The sequence below is a fragment of the Staurois parvus genome, unplaced genomic scaffold (genome assembly GCF_062004578.1).
Source record: "Staurois parvus isolate SC_StPar_1 unplaced genomic scaffold, SC_StPar_1.0 ptg000169l, whole genome shotgun sequence".
Classification (NCBI taxonomy): Eukaryota; Metazoa; Chordata; class Amphibia; order Anura; family Ranidae; genus Staurois; species Staurois parvus.
Genome location: NW_028317965.1, coordinates 7618444 through 7635555, shown reverse-complemented (window position 1 = coordinate 7635555; position 17112 = coordinate 7618444). Strand labels below are relative to the sequence as shown.

At 43.6% G+C, this 17112-nt stretch overlaps 1 protein-coding gene across 3 annotated transcripts in view; it reads left to right on the top strand.

The window, feature by feature from the left end:
* Positions 1-17112, top strand: part of PSME4 (proteasome activator subunit 4) — a 243830-nt gene that overhangs the window by 182839 nt on the left and 43879 nt on the right. For all 3 annotated transcript variants that reach the window (XR_016312594.1, XM_089676470.1, XM_089676469.1), the window contains 7 exons: positions 3156-3309; positions 3479-3548; positions 5060-5185; positions 7260-7412; positions 8683-8787; positions 14282-14373; positions 15959-16090. Coding sequence is in view for 2 of the 3 variants with exons in the window: in XM_089676470.1 (XP_089532596.1) it covers positions 3156-3309; positions 3479-3548; positions 5060-5185; positions 7260-7412; positions 8683-8787; positions 14282-14373; positions 15959-16090 (832 nt within the window). In the remaining variant the exon portion in view is untranslated. The remainder of the gene's footprint in view (positions 1-3155; positions 3310-3478; positions 3549-5059; positions 5186-7259; positions 7413-8682; positions 8788-14281; positions 14374-15958; positions 16091-17112) is intronic.

Sequence of the window (17112 nt, the reverse complement as noted above, 5' to 3'; positions counted from 1 at the left end):
GTGGCTGAACAGTACTGATTGGCATATTCAAGTCTTTGAATATCTTTATATATCTTTTACCATGTTTAAAAAAGTTCAATTGCCTTGTTACGCAGGCCTTTTGACCATTCTTTTCTGCTCCCCATGGCTCAGTATCTAGCCTGCTCAGTGCATCCACGTGAGAGCTGAAAAATGTATTGACTATTTATACACAGACACTAATTGCAATTTAAAAAAACCACAGATGTGGGAAATTGACTTTTAATTACCATTTTACCCTGTGTGTGTCACCTTGTGGGTGTGTGTACCAAAGCCAAACATTCCAGGGTTGTCATTATGATTTAAAAAGAGGCCAGACAACTATGTGATAATAAATGTCTTCATACAATCTCTCTCCCTAAATAAGACAGTTTTTTGGCATAATCAGTCATATTTTCAATATCAATGCCAAAAGGTAATGATTTCTGTCAGGGTATGAACAATTGAGTACTGTCCGTGATACTTTTTTTATTTGCACTAACATACAATTTTGAGGACAAGCTTTCGGGGTATGTCCCCTTCTTCAAGGTCCAAGCAATACTGTTACAAAGTTTTAGCAGAATGTTAGAAGATATGTGGGGATTGAGAAAACAAAAGGCAGAAAGAAACACAAGCCTAAGGTTAGCCTAGAGATCAGAACAGCAAAAGCAAAGACTGGGGGGGGGGGGGGGGGACAGCACTCACAGAGGGAGTCATAAATATGTTGGATAATGAGTCAGGGTATGCAAAATTTTGAGACAAAGCTACTGTAGATGTTCGTTCTAATAGCAGAACCTTTGTGGCATGTCTAACTTGTCCCCAGCAACAGACACTGTATTGGGATTTTCTATCCCACCCTTAGAAAGAGACCTATGGATTCTGGCTTTTGTAAACAACAAAGACAAATTGCTTCATTCAGCGTCCTAAACCTTTTATGTCAAAATGAGATTAAAAACATAATTTATCACTAACTATAAATTACTGTTGGGCTTGTTTAGAAGTAAAGCGGCTTGTTTTCTACTTTTCGCAATCATTACAGCTTTTGTTCTTACAATGACTTTGATTTATTGCATCTACAGCCTTTTATTTATTTATTTATTTATCGAGTTTATATAGCACCAAAGGGTTTGCTCAGCGCTGTACAATAGAGGGGGGGACAATACATGAAACAGTACAGTAACATCAAACAGCACACAAGGGGTAAGAGGGCCCTACTCTTTCGAGCTTACAATCTAGGAGGGAGGGGGTAGAGGTACAGGAGGAAATGGCTGTGGGGGATGGAGTGGTAGGAGGAGGGAAGGGCAGCGGCTGTTAGGTGAGGGTGGGGTAGGCTTCCCTGAATAGGTGGGTTTTCAGGGAGCGCCTGAAGGTGAGGAGGGAAGGTGACAGTCTGATGGATTGGGGTAGTGAGTTCCAGAGGATGGGGGAGGACCTGGAGAAGTCTTGCAGTCGTGCGTGGGAGGAGGAGACCAGGGAGCAAGATAGTTTTTTCAACCTTTTCAACATAGAGGAACCCTTAAAATACCCTTCTGGTTTCAGGGAACCCCTGCTAAACCTACTATGTGTACAACTCCTGATACATTAGTGTGATGGTCAGTGGTAAGAATGCTCCTTATACTTGTGGTCATTAGGAAGAATTACCCCCTTACAGATAGCTAAGAAGATCAATGGTGTCAGTGGGAACCTAACTGACAGGCAGAAATTGCTCATTGCTCAAGGAACCTCTGGAGGAACCCTAGTTGAGGAACCCTGGTCTACAGTCTCACCTAGCAATGATGCTCAGCTAGGGCTGCCCGCATCTGGATGGGAACCATTGTACATCATTGGTCTTTGTTGTCTACATCTATTTTGTTATTTCCTGCCTCAGATCAAATAATGATGAAGTCAGTATTTGTAGCCCTTTCTTGGATATTAAATCTCTCACTGTGTCATAGTTCCATTCTAAATTTATTTCTACTGAGACACAGAGGGATTTGAGGCTGTACATCAGAACTATAAATACATGTGCATTATTTAACTTATTGATCCTTGGGCTTTGTATAATGAATCATTTTGGATGTACATGAGAACACGTTTATGTACTATTTAAGTCTATAGGTGCATTATTAAGGAATAATACCTTATCTCTTGCTTCAGCACTGTTCCTGCAGTTGTGTGACTGGTCCCCTCCAGCCTCTCCTCTACGCTCATGGCCATGGTCGCATACCTGCATCCTCCATGTGCAATGCAGGGTTGTTATTCCTGCATTGTACATGATGATGCCGAGGAAGCACCCACAGACTGGGGTTTTAGGTAGAAGTGGAGAGTGCAGAGCAGGGGTTGGGGTATGTAATACACTGCCTGTCCCTTTACTCCTTGATATATTAGTGCCTTCATGTTTAAAAGCCTTTATCCTTCATTTAGTATGTGATTATATACTCTATGTACATGGAGGCAGCCGTGTATTTGCTCTTTTACATTTCTAGGCTCTGCTTACAGCTTTGCAGTGCTGCACATTTATGTTTTAGAGGTCCTTTTTTTTTTTTTTTTTTTTTTTTTTTTTCCCCAGCCAGACACAATTGAGGTGGATGGAGGAATCCTCCTTGCTGAGACATTGAATTCTGACAGTGGGGACTCTCAGGAAAGGAGAGCGTGCACTGCATATGAGGCAAAGTGTCTCCATTAAGCTGTTAAGAGTTCCCTGTAGTGGCTAATCTATGATCTCTCTATTTTTAGTATTTATTTATTTCAGGTACTTATATAGCGCCATCAATTTACACAGCGCTTTACATTATATTTTACATTCACATCAGTCCCTAACCCTCAAGGGGCGTACAATCTAAGGTCCCTAACTCACATTCATACACATACTAGGGACAATTTAGACAGGAGCCAATTCACCTACCAGCATGTCTTTGGAGTGTGGGAGGAAACCCACACAGGTACAGGGAGAACATGCAAACTCCAGGCAGGTGGTGCCTTGGCTGGGATTCGAACCAACGACCCTAGTACTGCCAGGTGGAAGTGCTAACCATTTAGCCACTGTGCTGCCCCATTTTTAGTACATATATTATAGATCACATTTTTTTCAGAAAAGCGAAAAAAGTAAGGTAAGCGCTGCAATTAAAGCTTTGTACACGCAATCACTGAAGACACGCTTTCCCTTTAATCTGTAATAGGTGGATGTACCAAACCAGATGCCATCATGGCAGGGGACAGGCCTGACAACCAGTGGATACATTATGACAGTGCCAGCCTGCCAAAGACAAAGGAATCCTGGGAAGCCTGCACCTTTGTGGAGAAGACACACTGGGGATATTACACATGGCCTCGGTAAGCATTGCCCCAGTCACTGGGCTGTCTTTTACCTTGCGCTTTGTACTTTTTAAACTATTTGCGTAGCAACTAGTACATTATGACTTAAACCTGTGGGGAGGGTGCATTTTTTTTTCCAATTGCAAATAACATTCTGTGTATATACATTGCTTTGTCATCCATACAGAAACTTACTGGTGTATGCACCTTCTGAGCAACAGCCACAGCTGGGAAGACCCAGAGAGGACATATCAGAAGTACGTCCGTATGTGCATACTAACATTTAATAATATGCAGTACAATTAAATCTTTACAGCAGATTGGAAGACTGTTGAAAGTCAAGAAGGTGTTCTTTAACCCTATTCCCATAGGTAGACTTGCTGGTTGCCAATGCAGCACACAGCCACAGGTTCACTTCAATGCGCCACTCTCCAGCAGAGCATATTCACCTTTCTTTTGCTTTCTCACCACTACTTTCTGCTGCTGAAATTTGGAGAAACTCCCCTGTTTAAGCTCTGAGTTACTCAAGTTGTAGCCTACACAGCTATGGACATTCACCATGAGACAGCATTGGTGATTGGTCACATAGAATGAGTCAATGGTCCACATTACTCAGAAGTACAGGAGATATATATATATATATATATATATATATATATATATATATATATATACAGTGGGGCAAAAAAGTATTTAGTCAGCCACCAATTCTACAAGTTCTCCCACTTAAAAAGATGAGAGAGGCCTGTAATTGGCATCATAGGTAGACCTCAACTATGAGAGACAAAATGAGAAAACAAATCCAGACAATCACATTGGCTGATTTGGAAAGAATTTATTTGCAAATTATGGTGGAAAATAAGTATTTGGTCACCTACAAACAAGCAAGATTTCTGGCTCTCACAGACCTGTACCTTCTTCTTTAAGAGGCTCCTCTGTCCTGCACTCATTACCTGTATCAATGGCACCTGTTTGAACTTGTTATCAGTATAAAAGACACCTGTCCACAACCTCAAACAGTCACACTCCAAACTCCACTATGGTGAAGACCAAAGAGCTGTCGAAGGACACCAGAAACAAAATTGTAGACCTGCACCAGGCTGGGAAGACTGAATCTGCAATAGGCAAGCAGCTTGTTGTGATCAAATCAACTGTGGGAGCAATAATTAGAAAATGGAAGACATACAAGAGAAAGAAGACACTCGCCTTCACAGCTCCGGACATCCCCGGGAACAAGAGTCAGGCTCTGCATACACCATCAAGCAGCCCACAGCCTCTCTCGGATCCCACCTGGTCCCCATGCTGCCTGTGACCTTTCTTCCATCCCTTCTTTTGCTGCCCCCCTGAAAAATGCTGCTGCCCCCCTGGGAAACTACAAGTACCACAGCCTTTGCAGCTGTCTGCTTGTAGTTCTCAATGAACTACCATGGCACTTCCGAGCCTTCTAGCTAGTCCATTGTTTCTTCCTGTCAGTGTGGATCTGCCTGCCCTGCCTGTACTAGTACAAAGATACACTGTCAAGTCTGCAGGAGTCCTCCATGGTATCCACGATCTGCTGATCATGAGTGCAAAGCTTAACAGACTCCAAGTAAAAACAAATAAATGCACATTTTTTTCACCTGCAAATAGATGTGCATTTATTTTATTTTTTTTTTTAAAGTGAACTTATCCTTTAAATGAGATTGCTTTGTTTTTTTTTGGTATGTTTGGTACATTATCACTTTTAAAAATGTCTATTACTCTTCTTGATTTCTCTGGTTACATGCAGGCTGAACAGATCATATATGATCATTTCACTGACGAGAAGTTTGTCAACCAGTTGATAACGTTTCTGTCTTTAGAAGATCGGAAGGGAAAAGATAAATTTAACCCTCGCAGGTTTTGCCTTTTTAAGGTAAGTGGGTCAATCCAGAATGTCATGAATAGCGAAGTGAGCCAGTCAAGAGTATGTTGTATGTCATGTACACAATAGTGTACAGACTGGGGAAACCTGAAGTATGTTATGTACATCACAATCTATGGCTTTCTAGAGCACTGAGTACGGATTGTGGCATTCTGGAGTAAGTCATGCACAGCACAGTGTACAGATAGTGGCATTCTGGAGTAAGTCATGCACAGCACAGTGTACAGATAGTGGCATTCTGGAGTAAGTCATGTACAGCACAGTGTACAGATAGTGGCATTCTGGAGTAAGTCATGCACAGCACAGTGTACGGATTGTGGCATTCTGGAGTACGTCATGTACAGCACAGTGTACGGATTGTGGCATTCTGGAGTACGTCATGTACAGCACAGTGTACGGATTGTGGCATTCTGGAGTACGTCATGTACAGCACAGTGTACGGATTGTGGCATTCTGGAGTACGTCATGTACAGCACAGTGTATGGATTGTGGCTTTCTGGAGTAAGTCATGTACAGCACAGTGTACGGGTTGTGGCATTCTGGAGTAAGCCATGTACAGCACAGTGTACGGATTGTGGCATTTTGGGGTACATCATGTACAGCACAGTGTACGGGTTGTGGCATTCTGGAGTAAGCCATGTACAGCACAGTGTACGGATTGTGGCATTCTGGGGTACATCATGTACAGCACAGTGTACGGATTGTGGCATTCTGGAGTAAGTCATGTACAGCACAGTGTACGGATTGTGGCATTCTGGAGTAAGTCATGAACAGCACAATGTTCGGCGCAGGGAAATCTGGAGCTTGCCCTGCACATCACATTGTATGGCAGTTCAGAGTATGCACAGAATAAAGGTATGTCATTCAGGACAATGTATCACGTGAGATCATCTTTAGTATGTCATGGGCAGTACAGTGTACAGAGTGGTATGGTTTGGCAAATGTGACTTACAACACAGGCAGAATGGGCACACCAGGATAGAATTTCTGTCTGTCACAAACCCTGCATTGTACGTGGGGAGGCAGGTGTGCGACCATGGCCAGGAGTGCCTTAGACAGGAGGTACCCTGCTGGAGTGAAGAATGAGGTAAGTATTACCCCATGTGCAGGGGGAGCCACTGCAAGTGTAGATTTAGTCTAATTCCTGAAGTTGGGCTTTAAAGCCCTACCCTGGAAAACTTTACAAATTATCCCTTGCAGTGGGGCTACACCCCCTGTGCAAGAGGTAATTGCTTGTTTAGTCTAGGGGAGGGTAAAATCGATTTTTCCTTCCTTGATCCTCTGCTCCTTGGCAGGTGTCGCTCCCCACACTTTGGTGGTGGGCTGTTCCTCTACAACATCCAATGCAGAGCTATGGACCTCGGGTCACATTGGTCTTGACGTTGGCACCTTAGACCAGTAATGTAGGAGGAATAATGCTGCGGGGACTGGTCTTGCAGCAAATATCCCCTGCAGTATGGGTGCAGTATCACTACAAGGCAGGGGCGGACTGACCATTTGGAAACTCGGGCACTGCCCGAAGGCCCGGGGTCAGTAGGGGGCCCCATGAGATGCCCCTGGTACTTTTTTCATAGGCTTTTTTGAGTTTGGGCAAGGACACAGGGGCCCCATGATTCCCTATTGCCCGGGGGCCCCATGAGTTGTCAGTCTGCCCCTGCTACAAGGGATAATTTTCAAGTTTCTTGGAGATTGGTTTTCTCTTCAATATGTTTGTTAGCGTATAATTGTACAAATCACGGTACAAACATAGTGTCCGAAGTATTGTTGAGTAAATTGCATACAGTGGGTATCACATGTACAGCGTTGTCTAACGCACAGGAGTCCAGACTGACATATCTGGGAACTGGGTCTAAAAATGGAAAAATATTTCTCAATCGATCAGCAGCCGGCTTTATTATATTTATTAGACGTGAAATCTGATTGGTGTAGAAAACTCCCACTGTTCTCCAGCTTTTCGGGCTCTAGTTTTATGCGATCATGCCTGTGGTGTGGCTGGTTTCCCAGTGTAATGGTTTTCATTTCATTGAATGCACATCAGTTCAACAGAGTGTTTCTCAATTTTTAGGGTCTTTTTAGAAACTTTGATGATGCGTTCTTGCCAATCCTTACTCCCCATTTGGAGCGCCTAGTGGAAGACTCTCATGAAAGTACTCAGAGGTGTGTGGCCGAAATAGTTGCTGGATTAATCCGTGGATCCAAACATTGGACCTTTGAAAAGGTGTGAAAAGTTTTGTTTTTTTTGTTTGTTTTGTTGAGTTGGAAAATGTATCTTCTAAAGCAGTGGTTTCCAAACTGTGGCCCCTTTTTCTTGCACTGATACAAGACACTGTTCCTCCCACCAACACCAAAAATGGGGCATAATTGCTGCTGATGACTTCAAAAACAGGCACGATTTCTCCCATTGACACCATTGATGGGGCACAATTCATCTCAATGACACCAATGATGGGGCACAATTCCTCCCACTGACACCAATGATGAGCCACAATTCCTCCCACTGACACCAATTATAGGGCACTATTCCTCCCACTGAAACCAATGATGGGGCACTGTTCCTCCCATTGACACCAGTGAAGGGCCACTATTCCTCCTACTGACACCAATGAAGGGCCTGTATTCCTCCCATTGACACCAATACAGGGCCACTATTCCTCCCACTGACACCAATACAGGGCCACTATTCCTCCCTCTGACAACAATGAAGGGCCACTATTCCTCCCACTGACACCAGTGATGGGGCACTATTCCTCCCACTGACACCAATGATGAGCCACAATTCCTCCCACTGACACCAATTATAGGGCACTATTCTTCCCACTGAAACCAATGACGGGGCACTGTTCCTCCCATTGACACCAGTGAAGGGCCACTATTCCTCCTACTGACACCAATGAAGGGCCTGTATTCCTCCCATTGACACCAATAAAGGGCCACTATTCCTCCCACTGACACCAATACAGGGCCACTATTCCTCCCTCTGACAACAATGAAGGGCCACTATTCCTCCCACTGACACCAGTGATGGGGCACTATTCCTCCCACTGATACCAATGATGGGGCACTATTCCTCCCACTGATATCAATGATGGGCACTATTCCTCCCACTGATATCAATGATGGGGCACTATTCCTCCCACTGATATCAATGATGGGGCACTATTCCTCCCACTGACACCAATGACGGGGCACTATTCCTCCCACTGATATCAATGATGGGGCACTATTCCTCCCACTGATATCAATGATGGGGCACTATTCCTCCCACTGATACCAATGATGGGGCACTATTCCTCCCACTGACACCAGTGATGGGGCACTATTTCTCCCACTGACACCAATGATGAGGCACTATTCCTCCCACTGAAAGCAATGTAGGATGATATGAGGTATGGTATTTATGAAGTATGCATGAGAATATCACTGATAGAGCTGTTTAGGATTCACATGTAGGAATAGCATTTCTAATGTTTATAACTGTGTTTGAATAGGTGGAAAACCTGTGGAGGTTCCTGTGCCCTCTGTTGAGGACGGCATTATCCAACATCACCGTAGAGACATACAGTGACTGGGGCACTTGTATCGCCACATCCTGTGTAAGTCCTCCTCTTTGTAGTAGCTGTTACATGTGCTCCATGGAAGTTTTTCTGTTATGTTTGCATTCTGCTTATTATTTGCTGCTGCTCTTTGTGACTGTATGCACACGATACAAAAAGGATGTTTCATTCTGTTAGCCAGGCACAGATGTAGAACATCAAATACTTCTGACTACGGAAAAGATATACTCAAAAAGTGGTGCATTTTAACACCTTCATGACTAATAAAAAAAAAAAAAAAAAAAAATGTAACCACTAGCCGTCCGCCATACCAGATTTACTGCTACAGGGCAGACGTTCTGTGCAAAATCACGTATATAAATGTGATTTTGCATTTCTGCCACTAGGGGACATGCGCCTGCTACTGGAGTGACGCTTCTGCTTTGATTGGACACAGCAGAAGCCGATCAACAGTTGCCGGCTAATGAATGAGAGACGGAATCTGTTGATCGCCGAGAAGATTCCTAGGTAAACAAGGCAGAGCTGTGTTATGTCAACGGCAATCAGCTAGATTTTATTCAGCGAATAAAATCAAGCAGATTTCCTAGTAAAAACATTAAATAGTCAACACATAAACACTGGCTAGGCACACATTTAACCCTTTGATCCCCCTAGATGTTTAACCCTTTCCCAGCCAGTGTCATTAATACAGCGACAATGTTTATAGCACTGATCACTGTATTGGTGTCACTGGTTCCCACAAAGTGTCAGACTGTCCACCGCAATATCGCAGTCCTGCTGTAAGTGGCTGATCGCCATCATTACTAGTATTAAAAAAAAAAAAATAAATTCTTATATATACTGCCATTTGTAGACGCTATAACTTTTGCACAAACCAATCAAAATTCACTTATTGGGATTTTGTTACCAAAAAATATGTAGCAGACTACATGTTGGCGTAAATTTATGAAGAAATCTGATTTTTAACATTTTTTTATTGGATATGTTTTATACAGTATCTCACAGAAATTAGTCCAACCCTCACATTTTTGTAAATATTTTATTCTATCTTTTCATGTGACAACACTGAAGAAATGACACTTTGCTACAATGTGACCTAGTGAGTGTACAGCTTGTATAACATGTAAATTTGCTGTCCCCTCAAAATAACTCAACACACCGCCATTAATGACTAAACCTCTGGCAACAAAATGAGTCCACCCCTAAGTGAAAATGTCCAAATTGGGCCCAAAGTGTCAATATTTTGTGTGGCCACCATTATTTTCCAGCACTGCCTTAACCCTCTTGGGCATGGAGTTCACCAGAGCTTCACAGGTTGCCACTGGAGTCCTCTTCCACTCCTCCATGACCACATCACTGAGCTGGTTGATGTTAGAGACCTTGCGCTGCTCCACCTTCCGTTTGAGGATGCCCCACAGATGCTCAATAGGGTTTAGGTCTGGAGACATGCTTGGCCAGTCCATCACCTTTATCCTCAGCTTCTTTAGCAAGGCAGTGATCGTCTTGGAGGTGTGTTTTGAAGTCGTTATCATGTTGGGATACTGCCCTGTGGCCCAGTCTCCGAAGGGAGGGGATCATGCTCTGCTTCAGTATGTCACAGTACATGTTGGCATTCATGGTTCCCTCATTGAACTGTAGCTCCCCAGTGCTGGCAGCACTCATGCAGCCCCAGACCATGACACTCCCACCACCATGCTTGACTGTAGGCAAGACACACTTGTCTTTGTACTCCTCGCCTGGTTGCCGCCACACACGCCTGACACCATCTGAACCAAAAAAGTTTACTTTGGTCTCTTCAGACCACAGGACATGGTTCCAGCAATCCATGTCCGTAGTCTGCTTGTCTTCAGCAAACTGTTTGTGCGCTTTCTTGTGCATCATCTTTAGAAGAGGCTTCCTTCTGGGATGACAGCCATGCAGACCAATTTGATGCAGTGTGCGGCGTATGGTCTGAGCACTGACAGGCTGACCCCCCACCCCTTCTACCTCTACAGCAATGCTGACAGCTCTCATACATCTGCTTCCCAAAGACAACCTCTGGATATGACGCTGAGCACGTGCACTCAACTTCTTTGGTCGACCATGGCGAGAGGCCTGTTCTGAGTGGAACCTGTCCTGTTAAACTCCTGTATGGTCTTGGCCACCATGGTGCAGCTCAGTTTCAGGGTCTTGGCAATCTTCTTATAGCCTAGGCCAGTGGTCGGCAAGCCGCGGCTTGCGAGCCACATGCAGCTCTTTACAAATTTAAATGCGGCTCTTCTGTGTGCCGGGCGCCCGCTCCCCTCCCTCCTCTCGGGCTGCCGCCCCAAAAGTCAGGACTCTGCAGCTGTCAGGATGTAGGCGGGGCAGCCAGGATGTAGGCGGGGCAGCGTGACAAACTCCTCTCCTCTCACAGTCCGCCCTGAAGACCAGAACGGCGCGGGAACACGGCGAGAAGAACGCGCAGAGCAAAGGTAAGTGAATTGACACAATATGGGGAATGAATTACTATAGGGGGGATGAATTACTATATGGGGGATGAATTACTATGGGGGGTGAATTACTATATGGGGGATGAATTACTATGGGGGATGAATTACTATGGGGGATGAATTACTATATGGGGGATGAATTACTATGGGGGATGAATTACTATATGGGGGATGAATTACTATGGGGGATGAATTACTATATGGGGGATGAATTACTATGGGGGATGAATTACTATGGGGGATGAATTACTATAGGGGGGATGAATTACTATATGGGGGATGAATTACTATATGGGGGATGAATTAGTATATGGGGGATGAATTACTATATGGGGGATGAATTACTATGGGGGATGAATTACTATGGGGGATGAATTACTATAGGGGGGATGAATTACTATAGGGGGGATGAATTACTATGGGGGATGAATTACTATGGGGGATGAATTACTATATGGGGGATGAATTACTATGGGGGATGAATTACTATATGGGGGATGAATTACTATATGGGGGATGAATTACTATGGGGGATGAATTACTATATGGGGTATGAATTACTATATGGGGTATGAATTACTATATGGGGGATGAATTACTATATGGGGGATGAATTACTATGGGGGATGAATTACTATATGGGGGATGTATTTTCAGTTTTAAAAATGTGGCTCTCAAAATAAATTTCAATCGTGGTTTTGGTGAGATTTGGCTCAGTTGAAAAAAAAGGTTGCCCACCACTGGCCTAGGCCATCTTTATGTAGAGCAACAATTCTTTTTATTTTCAGATCCTCAGATCAGTTCTTTGCCATGAGGTGCCATGTTGAACTTCCAGTGACCAGAGAGAGTGAGAGAGTGAGAGTGATAACACCAAATTTAACACACCCGCTCCCCATTCACACCTCAGACCTTGTAACACTAAGGAGTCACATGACATCAGGGAGGGAAAATGGCTAATTGGGCCAAATTTGGACATTGCACTTAGGGGTGGACTCACTTTTGTTGCCAGCGGTTTAGACATTAATGGCTGTGTGTTGAGTTATTTGGACAGCAAATTTACATGTTATACAAGCTGTACACTGACTACGTCACATTGTAGCAAAGTGTCATTTCTTCAGTGTTGTCACATGAAAAGATAGAATCAAATTATTACAAAAATGTGAGGGGTGGACTCACTTCTGTGACATACTGTAGCTGAAAGTAAAAAATATATATATATTTTTTTAAATGTCAGTGTTTTTTTTATGGATAGCGCAAAAAATAAATGCAGTGGTGATCAAATACCACCAAAAGAAAGCTCTATTTGTGGGGAAAAATAACATAAATTTCATTTATGTACAGCATTGCATGACAGCGCAATTGTCAGTTAAAGTAAAGCATCGCCATATCCAAAAAAGTGGCCTGTTTTAACTAGAGACCAACCTTCTTTTTTTTTTTTTTTTCTTTTAAGTTTTGGATGGTGTGCTGAGGGATTAGAACCTCTGTCAGGTGTTTATTGCTGTCTGTGTCCCCTTTGAGGCGATTCACTCTCTATTTGTCCTGTTTATTATTGAAATTAAAAGAAAAACCCAAATTTTGGGTTGTCCACAGAAAAGTAATAGGGGGGAAACCTTTCAATGGGGACACTAGTTCTGGTGACCTGGGGGTCCCCAAGGAATTCCCTCACTTTGGAGGAATTTCCTCTCACTTCCTGTTTGGCTATGGGACAGGAAGTGAAGGGAAATCTCCACAATGGGACACATGAAAAAAGGCAAAAAAACAAACATGGGGTTGTAACCCTCCCTTACGCTATCGAAAATAATAAAGTTTTGCCTATAGTTCTACTTTAACACACTGAGCACATTAAAATAAACTTTCCCCAAGTAAACTATTTGTATGAATTTTTACCCCAACACTTGCTAGTTACATCGTTCAGTGCTGCTGGCTCCTTCTCTCTGCTGCTTCCCCAAATTTCCAGTCTTTTGGGGAAAGAGTTAACAGTGGGCAGTGCCCCCCATGTGACAGTACTTTGGTCTGGTAATAGGTCATTCAGCTGTTGAGAGCTGTCACATGAGAGCAGGGGTGTATCTACCACAAGGCATTTGCCTAGGGTGGCATTTTTCAGGGGGCACTGCCCCTTGGAAGAAGGGACGGAAGAAGGGACACGCTCAGCTTGGGGACCTGGTGAGTTCCAAGAGAGGCTGCTGGTTTCATGACGGTGTATGCACAGCCCAACTCTCATTCCTGGGGATGTCCGAAGCTGTGAAGGTGAGTGCCCTTTTCTCTCTCGCCATGGGGGATGGTGGCTAGTTCATGGGGGGCAGTGGTAGTGGAAGGCTCAGGTGGAGGGCAGGGGTGTTCTTGGTCAATGTCAGGCTCTTTCTGCGGGGGGGGGGGGGGGGGGGGGGGGTCACCAATGTTTGTGTTGCTTAGGGCAGCACAAAACCTAAATACACCACTGCATGAGAGTACATACCTAAAAGTTTGAGATGCTAGATGGACTATTCTGTTTTTTGACAGCTTATCCTGACACCAGCTTAGCTTTTCCCCCGGAACAATTCCACCCAAAGTCACCGATCACACTGCTGCGATTTAAACTCGATTTGTACGATGTCTGAAGACTTTATTGCTGCTTGTGAAGATTTTCGACGATTTCTTGCAATTTGTGGAGATTTCACATACATAGACTATTATGGAGAAATTGCGCTGCAACAAATCGCAAATGTTAAGACACACTGACATTCACATTCATTAGATGCGATTTCCGTTCCCAAGTGTTGAAGGTAGATTGAAGCAGGCAGATCTCTTCTTTCCGGGTCCCCAGAAGATCTTCCCTTTCTTTACCCCACAATTGCCATTATTTGCTGAGGATTCTTTGTTTTAGCCTGGTTCGTTGTCACCAGCCTGCTTGCTGTCCATATACTCCAGTATAATATCTACAGAACTCCAGTGGTGACAAGCAGCTTGGAGGAAGCAGATATTTCAGCCTGTATTTCCATTTAGATAGTTTTTTTTTTTTCTAAGACAAATCCGACTTTGATGAATCCAGCAACATTTGTTCCATGTAATGTTGTTTTCTGCAGGAGAGCAGGGATCCTCGGAAGCTTCATTGGTTGTTTGAACTGTTGTTGGAATCGCCAGTGAGCGGAGAAGGCGGCTCTTTTGTGGATGCTTGGTGAGTGAAATCTCTGCACGGAGTTTAATGTCTGAATTTTAGCGTTTTCAATGAAAGAAGACTACTCATTTTATGATTATGAATTGACACATAGATGTTGATTTACTAAAGCTGGAGGGGGCAAAATCTGGCGCAGCTGTGCGTGGTGTCCAATCGTGACTGCTGATTGCTGAGTTCTCACCGCTGCTGTTTTTCAGAGTGGTGACTGTCACTGCTGTTTGCTCCAACCCCACATCCCCCCCCCCCGCCCCCTTACCTTTTGGCTGTACTTCTCCTTTAAGCATTGACAAAAAGACCTGGTAGCTGATTGGCTACCATGCACAGCTACACCAGATTTTACACTCAACCGTTTTAGGGTGTGTTTCAGTTGCTTTTTTTCTGCATCCAAAACGCACAGAAAGTAGGTTATATGGTTGCCAATGTCATAGTTCACATCAGTGCTCGCAGTTCCAGTGCGTTCCGGTTGCAGAACAAAAAGTAGAACAGGCTACATTTTTCCTGCACAGAACTGTAATGGAACGCAGTAAAACGCATCAAGGACGCACCGAAATGCACCTGGAACGCACATGTCCCTATTTAAATTGAAGAAAAAGGGGAGAAAATGAACTGGAATACATAAAAATTATTGGTGAAATGAAAATTCTGGTGCCGAAACCGATACCGAAAATTCAGAATGCTTGTAGCCGAAAACCGAACCGAAACCGAAATGTCTGCATATGTGGGGAGGCTTCAATTTGTTTTTGTATTTTTTTTTTACTGTATACTATATGTGTGTATATGTGTATGTATGTGTATATATATGTGTATGTGTGTGTGTGTGTGTGTGTGTGTGTGTGTGTGTTTATGTATATATATATATATATTATTTTTTTTTTGTAAATTATTATTTTATTGCTATCACATAGGGGACCAATAGTCCCCTATGTGATAACATATGAGTGACAGGTCCTCTTTGTAGAGGGGAGGGGGTGGGGAGCAGTGTATACAAAGAGGCTCCCTCACTGGCTGTCACTATGTGTCAGTGTCGGTTTTTAAATGCAGTTGCGGCTTTTTGTTTTCTTCACTATAGCTCACAGAATTAGCTGTCACTTTCTCTGGAGCTAAAGGAAACTTTGTATCTTTTAACTCCGGGAAAGAAACTAAAAGGAAACTTTTTTTGTTTTTTAGCCGGGGGAAAGTGACAGCTAATTCTGTGAGCTATAGTGAAGAAAAAAAAAAAACGGTAATTACATTTAAAATCCATCACTGACCTATAGTGACAGCCAGTCACTGTATACACTTCTCCTCTCCTGCTTTTTTCATCCATCCCACCCCCCATTACCGACATTAGGGTGCGACCTGTCACACGATATGAAACTGTCAAATTGTGTGACAAGTCGCATCGGTGTGAACCATGGTTTAGTTTTGCAGCATATTTATTTGATGTCCATTGTATATAGTTTATTTAGAATGCCCAGCACATTGTATTATTTCCAGTTTACATTCAGTAGATCCAGTATTTGATAAAAGTCAGTGTTTGGAATGTGTGTCCGTACCTCAGATAATGTGCACATTAGTAGTAATAATCATTGTTTCCTGTCTTCAGCCGATTGTATGTGCTTCAGGGAGGACTTGCACAGCAAGAGTGGCGAGTTCCAGAGTTGCTGCACCGATTGCTTAAATATTTGGAACCTAAACTAACCCAGGTGTACAAGAATGTCAGAGAAAGGATCGGAAGGTAAGGAATTCAGTTCGTAAGAATTGGTTTCCACTTTTCTGAACTTTAGTAGCATTGAGATGGTTTGTTGTAAAAAGAAGCAGCTTCTCAAAATAATTTGTGAATTAGCCCCGGTTCACACTCACACCGCATGTGATTCACACAGGAATTGCACTGCAATTTGAGACCATCATTTTTTGTAGCTCAAACCGCACTGCATCCACACAAAAAAGATGCAGGCATATTTTTTTTTTTTGCCACACCGGAATTGGGTCACATGGGTGTTTATACCCATGTGATCTAATACAGGCAAATGCAGTGCGTTGTGTGACCTGCTTTTGGAGTGTCATTAACTTTTCATTAACCACTTCCCGACCGCCCTATAGCAGATATACTGCTACAGGGCGGCAGGGATGCGCAAAATCGTGTATATATCCATGATTTTGTATTTCCAGGTAGGGGGCGCATGCAAGCCGCATGCATACCCTACCCGCGCCGCCATTCGCAGCCACAGCTGTCAATCGCCAGGTCCCAGCCGGTGTATCCTCGCCGGTGATTACCGAGCATCTCCGATGGGGAGGAGGACTGCTTTCTTTACTAACAGTCCTCCTCCCTGTCAGCTCAGGCACACTACTCTGGATGGCTGTGCACAGCCATCCAGAGCAGTGTGATTACAACAAAGCCCACACACACCACCCCCCATTTAAAACATTCCCTGCACACAATTAACCCTGATGTTAACCCCTTCCTGCCCAGTGCCATTAGTACAGTGTCAGTGCTTTTGTTTAGCATTGATCACTGTATTGGTGTCACTGGGGATGTCAGTGACACCAAGTCAGTTCTCCCCAGTGTCAGAATGCCTGCTGCAGTCACTCTATAAGTCGCTCATCGCCACCATTACTAGTAAAATAAATAAACAAAAAATAAATTCCAGTATCTATACCTCCATTTTGTAGACGCTATAACTTTCATGTAAACCAATTAGTTTACACGTATTGAGATTTTTTTTTTTTTAGCAAAAACATGTAGCAGAATACATTTTA